This window comes from Pseudorca crassidens, chromosome 5, assembly GCF_039906515.1.
Source record: "Pseudorca crassidens isolate mPseCra1 chromosome 5, mPseCra1.hap1, whole genome shotgun sequence".
NCBI classification, from domain to species: domain Eukaryota; kingdom Metazoa; phylum Chordata; class Mammalia; order Artiodactyla; family Delphinidae; genus Pseudorca; species Pseudorca crassidens.
In genome coordinates, this window is record NC_090300.1 from 81,219,452 (window position 1) to 81,240,975 (window position 21,524).

Sequence of the window (21,524 nt, forward strand, 5' to 3'; positions counted from 1 at the left end):
GGGGCCTGGGTTCAAACCCTAGTCGGGGAACTAAGATCCCGCAAGCAGTGCAGCACGGCCCCCCCCCCCCCAAAAAAAGAAGTAGTTATAAGAAACTTACAAGTGGCCGATGAAAAACAGGTATGATATGATTGCTAAATGAGATACCAAGCCGGTTAATGTCCTGAAGGATCTCTCTTCTCTACCAAACAGAAATCATTTGCATCCTTTCTAACTTTACAGAGTATGGGTCCTAAGGAATAATAAACAAAGTGACATTCCCTAAAGTACTGGAAGCCGCTGAGGTGGGCTTCCTAGACAATACTCCAGCGTGACATTAGAAAGTCACTAGATCATCTTTTATTTCCAAGTTTGGCGATAATTTTTCTTACACTGGGGTCTATGAATTTGGATGGGGAAATATCACATCTCTATTTTCACTAATTTCACTAAAATTTAGCCTTCCCTTTATTATGAATGTAGGTAACTAATTACAGTAGCACTTACAGTGTCTGTGACTTTGCCATCAACAGAAATCACATGTTCTCATCACAAGAGGATTGCTGCAGGTATCTTGAAACACTGTCTATGCTTATCACTACTTAAAATTACAGAAATTATCAAACTTGCCACTAGATCTTCTTATATGACGCATTAAAAAAATACATACTATTTTGTCACAATTTATTATATTTTAATAACTATATTTCAATATCACTGGTTTCTTTTGTAATCCTATGCATTCTGTTTTATACATTTAAAAATATTTTTCTAAGAAAGGGTCCATAAGTCTTCAGAGAGCCCTTTCCTGACTCCCTGCAGTAGGACAGGGACCCCTGTTACACATTCTCTTACCACCTTATCTTCCTCCTTCCAGCACTTACTACCTGAATTAAATAATAAATTAGTGGCTCTCTCACTAGGAAATGGGAGGAAGGGATGGTGTCCATCTTAGTTATATTTTGTCCCAAATGCCTTGGTATAGTATGTCTGGCTCATAAAATACTCTCAAGAAGTATCTGTTAAAAACAAAAAAAAGGGGGCTTCCCTGTTGGCACAGTGGTTAAGAATCCGCCTGCCAATGCAGGGGACACGGGTTGGAGCCCTGGTCCGGGAAGATCCCACATGCAGTGGAGCAACTAAGCCCGTGCACCACAGCTACTGAGCCTGCGCTCTTGAGCCCGTGAGCCACAACTACTGAGCCCACGTGCCACAACTACTGAAGCCAGCGCGTCTAGAACCCGTGCTCCGCGATAAGAGAAGCCAATGCAATGAGAAGCCTGCGCACCGCAAGGAAGAGTAGCCCCCGCTCGCCGCAACTAGAGAAAGCCCGCACGCAGCAACGAGGACCCAATGCAGCCAAAAATTAATTAATTAATTAATTAATTAAAAACAAACAAAACACCAACAAAAAAGAAAGATCTGTGGAATAAATGGACATCTGTGACATGTGCAACATGCAGACAGTGGTCCATGTTTCTTTGAAATGAGGAGCATGTACAACATTCTGCCCAGGACCCAGCGGGTCAGACCCCTTGATGACAGCAAACCTGCTTGTTCCTCGGGAGCCTGCCCTACTTGGCCCTAGAACAGAGCTTTCCAGCCAAGCCCACATCTTGGCTCAGAAGCTAGATCACCCTAATGTTTTAAGCCCCAATGTAAGGCCCTCGACCTAGATCTCCATTAATACCTTCCACGCGAAGGATTAAAGGATCTGCTCACGAATTAAAGACATCTGCTCAAGCCAAGGGGTTAGACAAATGGTGGGATTCTTTGGGGCGATGGATTCTCTACCCCTGCCCCAGCCAGCTGTGAGGAGTGGGGAACTCTGAAGCGGGGCACAGGCTCACCATCAGGCCATCTGGGAACAGAGCGCACATCCACCTGGGGGCTCAGTATGACCCTGGGGGATAAAAAGACACAAAAAGGCTATTCTAATCCCATACTCCTTCTGAGTGTCTAACCCCGACTCCCCCGCACTGCATGACCGCAAAGCTAATCATTTAGAAGTGGTCATAAACTGGTGTGTGGAAGGAGGCCCTGTTGGACGTAGGTGGTCAGAGGGGACAGCTATCTAGAGCCATGCAGGAGGGTGATGAGAAGGGCAGGAAGGATGGTCAGTGAGGGCCTGGCTACGGCCCCTACTCAGGCCATCAGGGAGCTAAAGAGCAAGGTTCATGGACTCCCCAGGTAAATGGCTGGTGCTGCGATTTCAGAAAATAGCGCGTGCCAAGGAGGCTGCTCAAACATTCAGGCGACCCACTCATCTGCCTATGTCCTCCCCTTCCAGGCCATGACCATCAGTGGTCTCTCTCTTCCTGCTCTGTCAACCTACTCATCTCTCTTTCGGGGTAACAGTACTCAACCAGCTTACCTCACCCAGCTCATGTGGGACTCGAAACTACACAGGTGTGAAATAAGTGGAAATGCTTTGCAAACTCTAAAGCCCTCTACAAATGTACCAGGTGTCTTCTAATTCTCGTTGCCAGGTCAAATGGGTAGCCAGAGGCCTGGGTCAGGGCCACAGGATGGGCCAGGCAGGAGGAACAGAGCTCCTTGCCTCTCCCACTGAAACCTAGGACACCAGGTGTGGGGGAAAAGGAAGCGGGGGGCAAGCAAACCATGGAAGTCCGGCAACGTAGGAGAACTTAGGCTCTCCTACACCCCATGCGCACTCTCTGGTCCACTGTCATTTAGCCTCCAAAACCTACCACAATCACCAAGGGAGACACAAGAGCCCCACAGAACAAAACCACAAAGCAGGGCGTACCTTCCAGGGAGGCGGTGTGGTTGGTATCTCCATTCTCAAGAGAGGATCCACTTTCAGAAGAAAGGGGAAACACAGAGCACTTAAATCCTCAGTTCCTCTGTCCGCATGCACGCGTGCCCGCGCACGCACACACACACACACACACACCCATCCTGAGGCTCTGCAGCGGCCCCGTGCAGAGGGGCAAGGAGCCATCAGGAGCTCAGCTCCAGGGGACTGTGCCGGGGAGAGTCCTGGCTGCACGGGCCCCCCAGCCGTGTCTCGCAGCCTCCGCTCACACCCGCTCTGGCCCTTCACTGGCTTCCGGGCGCCCTTTCTCCAACGATCTGAGGTGACTGCTGTGGCTCCTACTTAGTGGGCACGTCCACGTGCCACACAGTGTGCTGGGTGCTTCCTGTATTATTTCTGATCCTTTCAGCTTTGCAAGATGGGTATCATTACCACCACTGACAACAAGAAAACAGTCAGGGCCCAAGGTCACATAGCTCCTGAGTGTCTAGCTGGCTAAAAGCCCATGTTCTTTCTATACCATCGCACTGGACTACATCTTGTAGATAACAGAGAAGAAAGTAAGAGGAAGAAAGTGTTGTTTTGGGAAAACTAATCCAGTCTCTTCCGCTCCAACCCAACCCTCCACTGTGGCATAACTGCTCTTGTTAGTGAAAGGGCCATTTTCATCATATCTCTCCATTGCCTAAAGAATCAAGTCCCTAAAGCTTTGTCAGGCATTTAAGATTCTTTCCAATTCACTTTTCCAGCCTTGTTTCCCCAACCCCACCCTCAAATCCTCCCTTCCATCCAGCCCGGCCCATCACTCCTCATTGCCCATGTTTCTGTCTTGGCTTCCCTGCCTGCAACACTAATTCCTTCAACCAAACACAGACTGGGGGTGACTGCACGCCAGGTCTGGGCGAGGTGCTGGGACAGGGAGGATCCCCGCTGTCACAGAGCTCAGAGTCTGCCTTCCTTGTGAGGCATGAGCTGCGGCCCTTCTCTGGCCCCTTGGTGCCCCAGAGCATGACCCTGGTCCGAATCCACAGCACTGTGTTTGCCACTCCTACGGCACTCAGTCATTCCAACTCGTGTGCCAGTTCTGTTTTAAAACTTCCTCTGTAATGTGTTTACTTCTGTGGGAAAAGTGCACTCCAGGTTCCAAGCAGCATTATCAATGGCAGTTAGGCTCTCATGCCAGCCCACAAAAGCCTACTAAATATATAGCGGTGTAGAACCTAAATACGTGTACCTTAAAAGCTCTGCAGGAGAGACCAGGGCAAACGTCTGCTGCTTCCTGCACCCCTACCCACTGTGCCATCAAGTTCTGAGCTTCACGCCACCCTCTGGGGCAGAGGCCTGAGCAGTGGGAGGAGGGAAGCAGGTGGGAGCTGGCACGACAGAGATGGAGGGGGAAGAACGCTGATGTGTAATTCAGGGGCCTGGCTCCCATCCCCACTCTGTCTTTACAAACTAGGCCTCAAGTGGGTGAGTCCCTTCCCTCTCAAAGCCTTACTTTTCTCTTTTAAAATCAGGGAGCTGAGTTAGGTCAGTAGTTCTCAGACCTCTGAAGCTCACAGATTGGCAGGATATATTTTTAAACATGTATTTAAAGTATATGTTTAAAAATATATAGTGTGTATTACATATATATTTTAAAATAAATTTTATCAATTAAAGGACTTTTTAATAAAATCACAATATAGTATCACTGCTTTCATTTTTTTCAAAAGGACATTATAAACCACTCCTCCACCCCACCCCCCCACATGCACTCCCTCAATATGGACACCGTGTCAGAGAAATGAAGTTTTAAAACCGGAAATATCTGGAATCATGAAAAAAAAAAAGCCATTCACCATTGTTATTTTTCCAGTTTGTCCGTGAACCAGTGCAAACTTCATCACAGCCCAGCTCCAGGCCTCAGCCTGACGATGGAACCCTTGAGCTGGGTGAGGCTGAGTCCTCTCCAGCTCTGACATTACTCCACTCTGAGCGAGCTCTGGATGGAGACTATACAACAATCAGCATGGATGGCCCCGGGCAAGGGTCAGCTGCAGGAAGGAGCTGAGTGGGACAGCAGGAAGGGGCAGTCGGCTGCAGGGGTAGGGACAGGACAGCCTGGCCTCCCCAGCCGCAGGCCCAGGGCAGAGACACCCAGCCTGGAAGGGCTGGAACTAACCTGTCCCAAGTGTTGACTAGCGCTGTTTCCACCCCAGAGTGTGGAAGGCTGCGAGTCCCCAAAGAAACTTTTTTAAAAGTTCCTTTACTAACTTTTTCTGATCAAAAACTAATGCACATTCATATAGAAAACTTGGGAAGTACCAAAAAAGCAAAAGCAAAGAAGTAGGCAAAAGTCACCCACAACTCCACCTTCCAGAACAATCACTGTAAACATTCTGATGCACTGCTAATCCCTCAAACACTTTTGTAGCTATCTTCAGCCACCCTGGGATTCAGTTTTGTATCCTGCTTTTCCCCTAATTATCACACTCAAATACTTCTCCATGTCCTTAGATATTCTTCATAAGTATCATAACATATTTTGATAATAAACCCAGCATTGTAGTAAATACCAATATTCTTTATAAACATGACTTTCCGTGGTATGGATAGGGCCAGAAATCATTTAAACATGCTGCCGTTGTTAAGCATTTAAGCCACTTCCATATTTTTGCTATTGTAAAAAACGTGGTGGGTGTACACCCCTGTCCATGAATCTCTGTAGACCCCTTTACACTTCTCTGTATCTCTTGGGTCACAGCCCAGTGCTCTGCGTGTATCTGCCCCCAGTAAATACTGAGTGGACAAAGAAATCCAATCCACTCCCAGGAGCTGCGGAACCCTTATCAGATGGACGGAACCCTTATCAGATGGACGTAGAGTTTGTATTTACAAAGGCCCACCCTGGTGTCCACCCGCCACTCATCACTGACCCTACACCTCAGGCTCACACCTGCTAAGTCAATCTTGGGCTTGGGGAAAGGAGAAGATGTCAATTCCTTGTTGAGGCCTCCCAGGTTCTAGGGCTCTCAGCAAACCTACCCACTCTCCACACCTCCAGGTGGAGGGCATCAGCAGACCTCAATTCCCTAGAGGACTCCCACAGCCCCTCCTGAGGGCTCAACCTACCCCTTAGGAAAGTCATGGCTGACCTCCCTCTAAATTAATGTATGGCTCCCCTTCAGGCGTGCTCCCAGAACTTCAAGTATCAGCACTCACCGTTCTGTCTTTATCTGCTCACAGGACTGACTCCCCTGCCCAACGCAGGGCAACACCAGAGGGCAGGAACAATGTGTGTTTTGCTCCCTGCCCAAAATCCAACCCAGTGCCAGCCAAACAACGGGGTTGATAAATAAATGTTTGCTGAATGAAACTTCTTTCTGGTCTGAGTCTCAAGCCTTTTATTTTCACAGGAGGGAGAGAAAAGGGGAAGAAGAGAGGAAAGTAGGACCTCCTAAAACAGCCCAAGTGCAAAGACCTGATAGCGGGTGGCACTGGAGATGGCCCCCTCTGCACAGTCCAGCAGTCCTGCCTGGCCTAGAAACCAGTCCAGACCAACCGGCAGCAGGAACAGAATACAAACAGATCAAACACACCTAGATTTCAGGAAGTGACACTGCCCCACTCCAGCCTCGTTTCTCTCCAAGAGAATGGTCAGATCTAGAGGAGCAAGGACCTTCCTTTCCCACCCATTTTCATACAACTAGAAAATACAGGGTCACTCCTCACTGGCGAACCCAGAAGGTCAGGGTATTGAGAGATGGAAGTATTTAAAGCAACTCAAGCCACACTCCATTTTTTTCTCCTCACGTTTCGTCCAGCATCCTCGCCACACCCAAAAGAAAAAACCTGTAAAATCTGGGTTGGAGAGAGTGCCAGCAGCAGGAGGTTCCCTTCAGGAACTTCAGGTAAAAAAGGAGCCAAGATTGTCCTAAAATAAGGCAGACCAGAAGTTATACTAGAGGTGTGGAAGGAGGCCGTATTATCCTATCACACACCCACAGCAACACCAAGGCCAAACCTGGGGCCCCGGGTGCTGTGGACACACCCATTCCAACCTCTCTCAGGGATGCCCTGCGGCATTCCTCCCCCACCCCACAAGGGTAGCAAACTCCTCCGGAGAGCCTGCACTCCCATCACCCTGGCCCACCCCTTCTCCACTCCTGTACGGTTTTGCAGTTTAGAGCTACGTCCTCCGATTTCTCATCCGACCCTCCTGGCAACCTTGTTAGAGTGGTATTTAAAGCGTCCCCATTTCATGGATGAGAAGATTAAGTCAGGTACATTAAACGATAGGCCGCGTCACAAGCCAGAAAGTGGCTGAGGTTCCAGCCAGCCTCAGTTGGGTGAAGGAGCTTAACTCCCCCGCGGTGACCCCACCCGGCCCCGCCAAGCCTGGCCGGCTGGCGGAGATCCACGTGGTGACTGGAAGTTCGCGGCTGCTCAGAGCCGAAACCAAGAACTAGGTGGCTGGCTCCAGAACAAGGTTTCCGGCAGTGCTGGTGGGAAGCACCCCCTTCTTACCGCGTACTCACACAGGTACAGGGCCCGGAGTCTGGGGTGCAGCACCCCCGCAAGCCGCCGGCGTCCGGCCCTAGCCCGCGGCCGCCCCCTGACCTGCGCCCCTGCAAAGTTGTGTCCGCGGCGTAAGCCCCCCACCCCCGCGAGGGATCGCCCAGCGCCCCCGGGGTCCCCCACCCCGGGCTCCTTTCGACCTTTGAGCCCCGGAGCACCCCGCTGCGAGTGCACGGCGACCGCCCAGCTGCCTCCCCCGCAGCCACCGGGTCCCCGCCTGCGCGGCACGCACACCCCCAACCAGGCGCCCGGAGGCATCTATCTCCCCGCACGTCCCGGGAGGGCCGGGAGCAGGGAACTTGGACCCTCGCCGGGCGCACGTGCCGTCCCGGCCCGGACCCCAGCGCCACAGCCTCACCCAGACCGCCAGCAGCAGCAGCAACCACGCCGGCACGACCCGCGCCATCCCCGCCGCAGCTGCTCACGGCCGGTTCTGGTCCCCACTCGGGCTCCCGCGACCGCAGCTCCGCCGGGGGCAGCCACCGCCGCCACTTCCCAGCCGCTCCCCGCCTCCGAGTTCCCGGTGCCACGTCTGCCAAAGCATGCGCACCGCGCTGGCAGAGCCTGCCGGGGAGAAGTGCGTGCTGGGAGTTGTAGTTTGCAGCATGGCTGAGCAGGGGTCAGCGGGTGTGAACTTGGCCCCCAGGCCAGGTAGAAGTCTGAGTGGAGTGCGACATGGTCAGGGTCAAAGAGTAAGGGAAAGCAGTTAATTTGGGGGGCTTGCTCTGTGCCTAGAACTTTAGAAACAAGATCTCCTTCAGCTCAGGTAAGTTTTATTTTCCACACTTTGAGGATGAGGTGGCAGCCCAGAGAACTGAATACGACCCAGATCACACAGCCTGGAAATGGCAGAGTCCAGTGCTGCTTGTGGAGGATAGGAAAAGCCGTCGTCCCTGCGTCCCTCCTACTGTTTCTTTTTTTCATTCAGAAAACTGTATTGAGCTGTTGGAAAACAGTTTGACATTTCCTCAAAAAGTTGAACAGAGATGACCTTATAACCCAACAATTCCATTCCTGGGCATGTACCCAAAAGACTTGAAAACAGGTATTCAAACAGATACTTGTACACAAATGTTCATAGCAGCATTATTCACAATAGCCAAGAGGTAGAAACAACCCAAGTGTCTATTGAGAGATAAATGGATAAACAAAATGTGATATATTCATACAGTGGGATATTATTCAGTCATTAAAAGGAATGAACTACTGATGTATGCAACAATGTGGATGAAACTCGAAAATATTATGCTAAGAATGGAGCCAGACACAAAAGTATGCATATTGTATGATTGCATTTATATGAACCATCCAGAAATGGGCAAATTCATAGTGACAGAAAGCAGATTAGTGATTGCCCGGGGCTGGGGGGAGGAGGAATTGGGGAGTGACTGCTCAGTGGGTACAAGATCTCCTTGGGAAGGATGAAAAGATTTTGGAAAAAGACAGAAATGATAATTGCACAACATTGTGAAGATACTAAGTGCCACTGAATTGTACACTTTAAAATGGTTACTTTTATGTTATGTGAATTTTATCTCAATAAAAAAATTTTTAAAGAAAAAAAACCATCATTGAATCCATTCCTTGTGCTAAAACATTCATGTGTGGAATCAGTTATTCATTCAAGAATTTTTATTAAATACCTACTACACCCTGAGGCTCAAGATATATAGTAGTGAGATGGACAAGGAAGTGCACAGTCTAGGATTGATAGGTTATAGCTGGAAGATCTTTGCTCACTGTCTGGAGTTTCCAAGCTTAAAACCTAGAAGTCATCCTTGATTCATCCTCACTTCTCAACAGGCCCATCCAACCCATCACCACATCCTGTCAGTTCTACCTCCAAAATATAACTCTTCTGCCACCTCCCAAGTCTAAGTCACTGACATGTCTCAGCCACTCAAGGGCAAGACTGCGCCTTCCATTTGCCTGCTCCTTCCTCCTTGTACCCCCTACAATGCAGTTGTTAATGTCAGTCGGATTTTGTTAGCCATTTCCTGGAAACCCTCCAATGGTTTCCCATTGCCCATAAAATGAAATCCAAACACTTCCCCATGACCTGTGAGCCACGCATGGTCTGGGCCTGGCCTCTAGACTTCATCTCCTGCCTCTCCCCTATGCTGTCCACTTGGCTCCAGTTACACAAACCATCATTTCCTGCCCATCCCCCACCATCAGAGCTGTTCCTACTTCAGGGCTAGTACTTTTCCTATTCTCTCTGCCTTAACACTCTCCCTGGTCCTTGGTCTGACTGCCACCTTCTGATCCCTTCAGGGCTCTCCTACATGTACATCCTCAGAAAGGCCCTTGGAGCAACCCATCTAAAGGATCTCCACCCCCAAGCCCCTTATCCTCTAGCTCAGGTTCTGCTGATTCCTTGCCAGCCCTTGCCACAATCCGCCACTACTCGTTTAGTTGGTGTGTCCATGGTCTCCTGCTACAAGTGGAACGTAGGTTCATGTCTCTCTTGTTAGCCACCTAACTGCAGAGCCTAGCGTAGGACCTGAGCCTCAGGTGGTTCTCAGAGTTCTTTTGGATAACTAACTGATTGAATGAAGTGATGTGTTGGAGAGTTTCAGAAATTCCTGAATCAGGCGGGAGACAGGGCTTCCTCTGCATGCTCTGCATCCTCAAGCTCATGATCTGCATATGGGAAAGGGGGCCTTTCAGCTCCTCCTCTCTGTTTTTCTTGGTGACTCTGCGCCAGGCCAGGAATGGAACCCCAGCCCTCGGCAGTGAAAGCGCAGAGTCCCAACCATTGGACGGCCAGGGAATTCCTTCTGTTTCTCATCTGTAAAATGAAGTGGCTGGTAAAGATATAGAGCACCTGTACTCCCATGCATTGATGATGGGAATGTAAATTGGTTCGTCCACTTTGGACAACAGTATATGTATAAAATATGTACCAAAATGTTCACAGCAGCTTTATTCATAATAGGGCTTAATTGTGCCTACTCCCCCACAAGTTCATATATTGATGTCCTAACCCCCAGTAGAATATGACTATATTAGAATATGACTTAGAATATGACTTAGAATATGACTATATTTGAAGATAAGGCCTTAAGAAGTAATTAAGTTGAATGAAGCCATTGGGATGAGCCCTAGTCCAATATGACTGGTGTCCTTATAAAAAGAGGACATTAGGACACACAAAGAAAAGGAAAGACTGTGTGAAGACACAAAGAGAAGATGGCCAGCTACAAGTCAAGGAGAGAGGTCCTCAGAAGAAATCAACCCTGCTGATACCTTGATCTTGGACTTCTAGCCTCCAGAATTGTGAGAAAGTAAATTTATGTTGTCTAAACCACTCCTTCTATGGTACTTTGTGATGACAGCCCTAGAAAACTAATACAGTGGCTAAACTGAAAACAATGCAAATGTCCTTGTAAAAGTAGATAAGTAAATGATATCCTATTCTGCAACAAAAAAGAACAAACTACAGATATATACAAGAACATGGATGAATCTCAAAACCCTGATGTTGAACAAAAGTAGCCAGACACAAAAAAGCACATACTGTATGATTCCATTTAACTGAAGTTCAAGAACAGGTAAGCGTAATCTATGGTGATAGAAGGAAAATGGGGGTTCCCGTGGTGGGGGCGGGGAGGAGGAGAGATCAACTGGGAAGAAATAGGAGCAAACCTCTGGGTGCGAGAAATGTTCTAGATCTTGATTAAATGATGGTTACATGAGTCTACATGTATAAAAATTAATTTATTAATTGAGCTGAATTAGTTGAGCTGTATGCTAAGATTTGTACACTTTACTGTCTATAAATCGTATCTTGATTTTTTTAAAGTTCAATAAATGAAGGGTGGAGTGAATCAGCTAATCTTCAGGATCCCTTGTAACTCTTGTATGTATCTCCTGAGTCCAAGACTGGCTAAAAGCTCCTGGGTCCAGAGGAGGGCTGAACTCTGCAGAAGTTAACTGCCAAAAGGGAAAGAGTCCAGGAGAGGAAGGAAGGAAGGAAGCCATGGGTCTATGAGCCAGAGAACCAGAGGGCAGAGGACTGAGAGGGAAAAATAAAAATTGCCAAGAAAACAAGCCATTTCATCCTGCAATTGAAACTAGCTAAAATGAGATTTATGGCCCTTCTGGGAATGTTTAACAATTCTAAGCTTCACTCTCTTTGAAATATTAGGAGAATAGCACAGGGCAAGTGCTGTCCCTCCTCCATTACAGCCCTCAATGGGAACCATCCATTCTCCAGCAGCAGCCCCACGGGGCCCGGCCAGAGAAACTTCTCGTCCTGCGGTTTATCGTGAATTGTGAAGCCACCTTATATTTGTGTGGCCGGTTCCTCTCCATCATCTGAACTGAGATGAGGACTAGCACAATGACCGTGTTCTGACATTCAAGCATGGAGGAGGATTGGCCAGAACAAAATGGGAGGAATGTTACGTCCAAACACAAAAGAATATGTTCTGTATAATTCCACTTACATAAGCTACGAAAAGGGCAAAAGGTCTCTGTTTTGTTAGAAGTCAGGATCGTGGTTACCTTTGAGGGAAGGGTGTGGGTACTCACAGGAAGGGGTCTCTCGTGGTGCTGAGGTTCTTCTCCTCCACCCGAGTACAGGGTACCTGGGTATGTTAACTCTGTAAAAATTCATCACACACATTCATGGGTTATGCTGTCCTTAACTTATATTTGAGTAAGAAGTTCACAGTTTTTTTAAACAAAAGAGGAGGAATGAGATGGAGAGAAAGAGAAGTCAGCTCTGAGTAGGGAAGGTGGAAGGAGAGGAGAATTCTAAAGAAGAGACAGCTGGGAAATCATGAGTAATCCCTACACCTGGGTGAGCACCTAGTCCCACCAGAACACCCCATGCTGCTCACAAGCCTTTGCCTCTGTTCATCAAGTCTGCTGGCATGCCGCTACACCCGTACTCCCACTCGGCTGATACCCACCCAGCTTGGGCACCCCCTCCTCCAAAAGCTTCTTCTGATACTCATCATTTTCCCACCAACACCCCCAGCAGTCCAGGGCTAAGTGTCCCTTCTCTGTGCTCCCACACTTTCCTGTATGGAATGTGGTCCTTAAGATCATGGACTGTGACAAATTCATAGAGACAGAAAGTAAAATAGTGGTTTTCAGGGCTTGAGGGGAGAGGGAAATGAGGAGTTTGTGTTTAATGGTTATAGAATTTCAGTAGGACGATGACAGAGTTCTGGAGATGGAGAGTGGGGTTAGTTGCCCTACCATATGAATGTACTTAGTACCACTGAACTGTGGACTTTAAAATGTTTTAAGATGGAGGATAGTCTTCTCCACAAATGATGCTGGGAAAACCAGATATCCACACACAAAAGATTGAAGTTGGACCCTTACCTCACACCATATACAAAAATTAACTCAAATCGGTCACAGACCTAAATGTAAGAGCCCAAAGTATAAAACTCTTAGAAGAAAACGTAGAGGGAAAGCTTCATGACACTGGATTTGGCAATGATTTCTAGGATATGAAACCAAAAGCACAGGCAACAAAAGTAAAAATAGATTAACTGGACTACATCAAAATTAAAAACTTCTACACGTCAAAGGACACAATTAACAGAGTGAAAAGGCAGCCCACACAATAGGAGAAAATATTTGCAAATCGTATATCCAATAAGAGGCACTGAAGAAAACCAAAACAGAGACCACAGTTTGAATATACTCAGAGACACAACACTCATAGTCACATAACCAAAACTTAAGACTGTCCTGATTTTCCCAAAAACAAAACTTAAGCTTTCTTCATGTCAGTGTGATCTTATGGCTTCCTAGCCAATTAGTTACAAACAAACAAGCTAATGCAATGAAAAGGAACATGAGTTTCTAGGAACCAGTCAACAACAGAAAACAACGTACCCCTCATTCACGCTTTATAAACTGAGCCATAACTGCTGAAAGCAAACTTCTGAAGTCTCCCTGTTCCTGATCAGTTTATTTCTCCCTCAATAAAATATTCATATCAAGTAAAGCTTTCTGGATTTTTCTGACAGGGGTAAATATCCAGAATATAAAAAGAACTCCTACAACTCAACAACAATAAAAACCAGCCTGATTTAAAAATGGGCAAAGAACTTCAATACACATTTCTCCAAAGAAGATATGCAAATGGCCAACAAGCATATGAAAAGATGTTCAACATTACTAATCATCAGGGAAATGCAAATCAAAACCACAGTGAGCTACCTCCTCACACCCATTAGGGTGGCTACTATAAAAAAACAAACCAACCAACCCAGAAAAAATCAAGTGTTGGTGAGGATGTGGAGAAACTTGAACACTTATGCCCTCTTGGTGGGAATGCAAAATGGTTCCGCAGCAGTGGAAAACAGTATGATGATTCCTCAAAAAATTAAAAATAAAACTACCATATGAACCAGCAATACCACTTCTGGGAATATACCCGAAAGAATTGAAAGCAGGGTCTCAAAGAGATATTTGTACGCTCATGTTCAGAGCAGCACAGTAGCCAAAGGTGGAAGCCACCCAAGTGTCCATCAACAGGTAAATGGATAAATAAAATGCAGTATATACATACATTCAACCTTAAACAATAAGGAAATTCTGACACGTGCTACAATATAGATGAATCTTGAGAACATTATAAGTGAATAAACCAGTCTCCAAGATGACAAATACTGTATGAGACCTCTTATATGAGATACCGAGAGTAGTCAAATTCATGGAAACAGAAAGCAGAGTGATAGTTGCCAGGAGTCGGGCTGCAGGGTGGGGATGGGGAGTTGTTATTTAATGGATACAGAGTTTCAGTTTTAAAAGATGAAAAGAGTTGTAGAGATTGGTTGCACAACGATCAATCAATTGGTTGAAAATGTACTTAACACTCTAGAATGTACATTTAAAAATAGTTCAGAGGGTAAATTTTGTTATGTATATTTTACCACAATTTTTAAAAATTTTAAATTATAAAAAAGAAAATGTGAAAATTTCAAAATAAAGTAAAAAAAAGACTTCAGTTTTTAAAAAAAGATGGTTAAAATGGTAAATTTTATGTTGTATATATTTTACCCCCCCCACACACAAACACACACACACACACACACACATACACAAAAGAATATGAGCTGTGACCTTAGAAAGGCATGGGTTTGAGTCCTGTCTCTGCCACTTACTAGCTGTGTGGCCTTAGAGAAGTCACATGACTTCAGATCCCCATTCTGTAAAATGGGGATAATAATAGTACTTTCCCCATTGGGCTATACTGAGGATTAAATGAGATTATATATGCAAAATATCTAGCTTGCATTTGTACTGGATAAATATGTCTCTCTTCTTTGATATCCCTGTTCATAATATAATTTCCTCTAGTGTCTAGTTCCTCAACCACCCTAACCCCTGCATCTCAACACACACACACTAGATGTGAACTCTTTTTATTTTTTAATTAATTTTTACTGGAGTATAGTTGATTTACAATGTTGTGTTAGTTTCTGCTGTACAAAAAAGTGAATCAGTTATACATATACATATATCCACTCTTTCTTTAGATTCTTTTCCCATATACAGTACTGAGTAGGGTTCCCTCTGCTATACAGTAGGTCCTTATTAGTTATCTATTTTATATATAGTAGTGTGTATATGTCAGTCCAAATCTCCCAGTTTATCCCCACCCTTCCCCCTCTGGTAACCATGAGTTTGTTTTCTACATGTGACTCTATTCCTGTTCTGTAAATAAGTTCATTTGTACCATTTTTTTAGGTTCCTAGATATGAACTCTTAAGAACAAAGACTGCATCTGGTTTACCTTGTTTTTCTTTGTGTCCCCCAGTGGTCAGGCCAGTGCCCAGCACATAGTAGGGGCTCCTTAAATGTTTAAAATAAACTTTAACAAGAGGGCTTGACAAGGCAGAAGGGAAACCTTCTCAACATTAATATGGACAAACAGCAGAACAGGCCAAGTTATTTTAAGACCAAAAAAAGAATCCTCAGAGACCTGGGTTAGAGTACATCCTTCTAAAAACAGGGGTATAGGGCTTCCCTGGTAGCGCAGTGGTTAAGAATCCACCTGCCAATGCAGGGGACATGGGTTCGAGCCCTGGTCTGGGAAGATCCCACATGCCGCAGAGCAACTAAGCCCGTGCACCACAACTACTGAATACACATGCCACAGCTACTGAAGCCTGCACACCTAGAGCCTGTGCCCCGCAACAAGAGAAGCCACTGCAATGAGAAGCCTGCGCACTGCAACCAAGAGTAGCTCCTGCTCGCAGCAACTAGTGAAAGCCCGTGTGCAGCAACGAAGACCCAACACAGCCAAAAATAAATAAATAAAATAAATTTATTAAAAATAAATAAATAAATGAAAATAAAAACAGGGGTATAGAATAGACAGCTTAAGGGTGTCTCTGTCAGCCCCTTGTTTCTACGGCAGGCCTGGAAAGAGTGTGCTTGGTTATTGAGTAATAATTAATAACTCATTATTGGGCATTGATTGAACATTCATCATAGACTCATTGCAGGGCCTCCCTCTGACATTTCATTAAGAAAATATCACGTTAAAAAGCCCAGTCCTCAACTCAGTAAGAGCGCTTCCTGCTTGTCCTCTCCGGCATTGATCCTTAGCTCTTCCACCTGTCTCACACACCCCTTTCCACCTGTCTGTCCTGGCTCCAGCTAGCAGGATGCTTAAACCTGAGGCCCCCCAAGCCAACCCCTTGGCCTTCACTTAGAACAGTCATCTTCCCCATGTGACTGTGTTCCCCCTAAGCCTCCAGCACTCTACCTAGCCATGTCCCCCTGGCCTGGACCCCCAGAGTGAGACCATGGCAGCCTGAAGTTGTGCTTTTCACTTCTTTGTTCTGGTCAGGTCTCCTAGAGGGCCATATCCCTGATGTCTCTGTATGTTTTTCACCTTCTCTTTTTTTTCTCAGGATTTAGCTCTCTAAATGGCTTCAACTACAGGGCCCCAGGCTCGAGCTCATTAAAAAAAAAATTTGGCTTGCTAAAACTAAATCCAGAGTTGACCTTAGACGATACCATTTTCTCCCTTAACAATAGTATTCACATTACTAACGACTTCAAGTTTGTATTTAAAGCCAAGTGCCAAAAGCCAGGATGTCCTCTCATCCTCTACCTTGTGGGCTCACCCTTCTGTTGATAGTCACACGTAAATGACTCAAAACCTCGTCCCACATGTGATGGGAAACCCAACACCTTCCTCCGCCAGATACCTCTGAAGAGTCCCTGGAACAATCCAGGATGGGATTCTGGGAAGTGTCAAAGATAAGAGCTCCAGTGTCTGGTTTCCACTGAAGCATTTGAATCTCACTGGCACTTTGGTTTCTCTCCACCCTGTGCTGACACGAACATGATGCAGCCCCCTTGCCTTTGATTCTCCAAGGCAAGCACAAACACAAGGATATAGCAGAGTTTTATTGAAGGATTTATTGATTACAGAGGACAGTTACATCACCACACAACTACTAGGCAACACCACAGATGGCAAATGACCTAAATGGAATAAATACTAAAAGCCTGCAGCACTCCATCCCAGGGAACTCCTCTGGTTAAGGCTTCTCCTCAGAGTCCCTGCCCACCACCCCCCACCACCACCACCCTGTCCCACCCCCCCACCAATCTGTTGCATCACCTGTCTTGGGTTTCTGGCACAGAGTTCCTGAAACTCTTGGAATTTCCTGAGTGGTGATGGGAGTGCATTTTTTTATTCCCAAAGAGCCTCTTTGGACTACACCTGAGTTTATGCTAATGAGTGACTCAAGGTGGAACCCTTAGAAAGCTTCTGAATAGGACCTGTCCATAGAAAGACCAAACACCTGATTAGCTCCAGGGAGGGGTAGCAAGCTGGAGACTGAGATATAAAAACTCTTGAACAATAAGATTTCCGAATTGGCAAACACATTGTTGTGCTGGGAGGTTGGTGTACCTGGAGAGGATGTGGAAGCTCTGTGCTCTCCCCATAAATACCTTGCCCATTAGGCTGTGCCAGAGTGGTATCCTTTATAATAAGCTGGTAAATGTAAGTACAGTGTTTTCCTGCATTCTAGTGAATTAGCAAACCTGAGGGTGATTGTGGGAACCCCCAAATTTTTAGTCAGCCAGGCAGAATTGTGGGTCTCCTGGAGACTCCATTTTTGCCTGGCATCTGAAATGGGGGCAGTCTTATGGGACTGAGCCCTTAACCTATGGGGTTTATGCTAACTCTGAATTGACTTATTGGACCCCCATTAGAGAATCAGACAGGATTCTTTCTGTGATGGGCATTGCTCTTATGGGGTGTGTGTGTTTGGGGGATCTGCAACTACGTAGGTCTTGGTGAGAGTCAGGTCCTGCATCATATTACGGAAGCCCCAAAGGCCGTACTGCAGGCAGGGTGTGGGCTCTGTGATCCAAGTCAGCCAATCAGCTGCTTAAGCCAGTGACTTTGTCTTTGGAGCAAGTGCTACAAAAAAGCAGGGAATATTTATAAGAGGAGGACCCGTGCTTGGGTAGCAGGTCCCACAGTATCCATCCCTAACCAGGTGTTCCTTGGTGTGACCTTGGCTGGGGTCCCGGATATCCAGCTTCCAGCTTGTTTTTCAAGTCTAATCCTCCAACTGTCCTATAATGTCCTCCAACGTCCACAAATTTTTGGATACTCTGCTCTTCAAGAGCTGGGACTTAATTCCCCTTCCCCTGAGGATGGGCTAGATTTAGTGACTCTCTTCTCATGAATAGAATATGGTAGAAGTGACTATGTGTGACTTGCAAGACTGGGTCATGAAAGGCATCGCAGCTTCCTCCTCACACTCTTGCTTGGATCCCTCACTCTGGGGGAGGCCAGCTCCAATGCCATAAGGACATTCAGGCAGTCTCATGGAAAAGCCCATATATAAGGGAAAAAAGCTTCCTACCAATAGCCAGTGAAGTACTGAGTTTTCCTGCCAACATCCAAGCAAGTGAGCCGTCTTGAAAGCAGCTCCCCAGCCCCAGTCAAACTTCAGCTAACGGAAGCCCCACCTGAGCTTCTCCCAAATGCCTGATCCATAGAAACTAGGAGATAATACATGTGCATTGCTTTTGGGGGGCATAATTTGTTATGGAGCATAAATAGCTATTATACTTCCAGATTCTGTGAGCCACCGAAAAGCCTTTCAGTAATTTCTATTTCTACATAAATTAGCCAGTTTCTGTTGTTTACAACCAAGAGCCATGACTGGAACCACTTCTTCACATCTTCGCCCTCAACCCCAATCCACAGCCCCAGCCTCTCACCCTCCCCCTTTATCAGGCAGGGTAGTTCAGATTTGGGTTTCTCATGATCTCACCAGCCTACCCAGTTTATTTCCTGGAGCGTTCACCTTCCTCACTCAAGCAGGCTGTCCAAACATCTTCCTAGCTGCAAAATCAGCCTCACCACTCCCTGAGAAGGCAAACGCAGCTGCAGACCACAGTGGCACTCAATTACTTCCAGCCCACCTCTCCTGCAAGCCTTGCCGTCCACCTTCTCCCCTCATCATCCACTCCCTGCTCCCTTATAGGTTTCCTGTGATCTCTTCCTCTTTTCTGGAAACCATCTCCTTCCTCAGTTTCCTCAACTTTGCCCATGCTGTGTTTCTGCCCTACCTCCTGACTGCTCCTTCTCTGGTTTTCATGCTCTCACTTCCTGAGTAAGGAGCCTGCTGCCTTTTCTTCCTCCGTGCTCTCCTCCAGCTGCCTTGGCATCGCTGGCAGCTCCGGCCCTCAGCTGAGAGTGACCCACCCCCAGCCTCTGCTTCTACAGCTGGCTCCTCTCCTGAACCTAATTATTATTTCTGTCACTGGCACCTCAGCTCAATGTCAATGTTTGAGAGCCACTCATCTTCTCTCCTGACTGCCCTCCTTCTATTAGTGGTACCATCCTTCCTTCTGGAAACCAGGCTTAAACTCCCATCCCCTTTGACAGGTCCTTCTCCTTTACTGCCCCATCCCCTCAGAGGCTGAGTCCACCACATCCCTTCCCTTGGTATTCCCCACATCTCTCTCCAGTCGCTCAGGCTCTACTCAGCTCTCAGACTGGCCTCTGCGGGCACCTCTCTATTATTATCTCTGCTTCCCATCCATGTTCCCCAAAAGGAATTGTTCCTACATACAGCCTCCAGAGCAGTATTCCTAAGGAACAGTCCTTATCCTATCATTTCACTTAGAAACCTTCTATTATATTCAACAGTATTAAGTACCAGCTGCATGTGAATTATTTATGATTCTTTGCATACAACCTACTGAAACCAACATGTGTCGGTTTAAACTGAAAATGGGAGCTGATGACATGGCTACGGGGAGATCTCACAGAACCCACAGGCAGGAATGCAGCCAAGCCTCAGACCTGAAAAACTCTTAGGACTCCATGTGCTCTCTCTCCATCCGCACTCTGCCTTTCTCAGCATCTGCTCCTCTACCTCCCCTGCAGACACCAGCTCTCCCGGGTACTCAGTCCCTTGCAGAAGATGCCTGCCTCCCAGGAGCCAAGGCACTAAAGAGACCAGTCCCCAGTGGAAATGGAGTCTTTCAGTCCCTGTTTCCAGTTTGCCGGTGTGCCAGTCAGGAATCGTCTGCTTGCAAATAATGGACACAACTAGCTTGGGCAAAAGTGTAATTTATGGGCTCTGATAAACAAGCCTTGGAAAGGGCAGGCTGGGGCAAGGCCTTCTGGACAGAAGATTACAGGGACTGAATGTCATTTATCTCTCCATTTCCCATGTCTGCCTGTGAGTGTTCTTTGCTTAAGGTAGACCCGCTCCTTCCACATGTTAAAGGACACTAACGACACCTGATTAATCTTGCCACCTGAGAAGGTTGGTTCTTCTCCACAAATTCTAATTCAAGAGAAATTCTTAGAGTGGGCTCTAACTGATCCAGCTTGGGGCATGTCTCCATCCGTGGGTTAGGTGGGAGGGGCACTAGATAAGGGTAGAGCAGAAAGCATAGACTCTGGAATAAGACTGCCTGGGCTTAAATCCTGGCTCTGTTACATATTAGCTGTGTGACTCTTGGCACTTAACCTCTCTGTGCCTCAGTTTCTTTGTCTGTAAAATAAGGATAACAATAGGACCCATCTCAGAGATTGTTATTAAGATTAAATTTAGAGTGCTTAGAATAGTGCTTACCACAAAGTAGGCTCTGTGTCAGCAGTAATGACGATGATGACGACAACCACAGCAAGGGAAGACGAGAGGAGATTCACTCTTCTTGAACCATATGCTTGAGACAGGAGAAGAAGTTCAACCAAAGGAGTGTATGTTAGTTTTCTAGGACTGCCTTAACGAAGTCCTGCAGACTGGGTGACTTAGAACAGAAGTTCATTGTCTCGGCTCTGGAGTGTAGAAGTCTGAAGTCAAGATGTAGGCAGAGTGGCTTCTTCTGTGAGCTGCAAGGGAGAATCTGTTCCACGCTTCCCTCCTCACTTTTGGTAGCCTTAGGCCTTCCTTGGCTTGTAGATGCAGGTTCTCCTGTGTCTTCACATCTTTCCTTTGTATGTATCTGTCTCTGTGTCTTGATTTCCTCTTCTTATAAGGACACCAGTGTTTTTTTAAAAAATTTCCCTTTATTTATTTAGTTATTTTATTGGCCACGCGGCATGTGGGATCTTAGTTCCCCGACCAGGGATTGAACCCGCACCCCCTGCACTGGAAGCGTGCAGTCTTAACCACTAGACCACCGGCAAAGTCCCAGGACACCAGTGTTTTAGATTAGGGCCCACACCGATGACCTCATCTTAATCATCTGCATAGACTCTATTTTCAAATAAGGTCACATTCACAGGTACTGGGGATTGGGTCATTGGACATTGGACATTGATTGGACATTACTTTTTAGCAGGGATGGGGTGGGAACACACAATTCAACTCATAACAGATTTGGGGCAGTACTGGGGCAGACCAACAGTAAATGTCCCCTCCATTTCTAACTCCTAGGACCAAACATTCTGATCAGCCCAGCTTGGGTCAGTTGCTCATCCCTGGTCCTATCAACAGCTGCTGGAGGGGACAGTGGGGACAAGGAGTCACACTGCCCAAAATAACTGCTGGGGACAGTGGGCATGCCTCAGAGAAAGGGCTGGGATGTTGGCTCACCTGCTGGACAAACATCTCAGACATTGTCCACTCCAACATGCAGAGTGCCAGTCTCTGGGAGGTTCCTGGAGATGAGCAAGAGGGTGTTTACACTAGAGCAAGGGAGAAGGTCCCCTATGAAAGCACTAATGGCA

General features: G+C 46.8%; 1 protein-coding gene across 1 annotated transcript in view; it reads right to left on the reverse strand.

Moving 5' to 3' along the window:
• The window catches only part of PDIA5 (protein disulfide isomerase family A member 5), a 92,344-nt gene extending 84,506 nt beyond the window's left edge, over positions 1–7,838 (reverse strand). Inside the window, exon 1 of the mRNA XM_067738691.1 lies at positions 7,677–7,838. Within this exon, the coding sequence (XP_067594792.1) occupies positions 7,677–7,724 (48 nt within the window). The 5' untranslated portion in view covers positions 7,725–7,838. The remainder of the gene's footprint in view (positions 1–7,676) is intronic.
• Between the last annotated feature and the right edge of the window lie 13,686 nt (positions 7,839–21,524).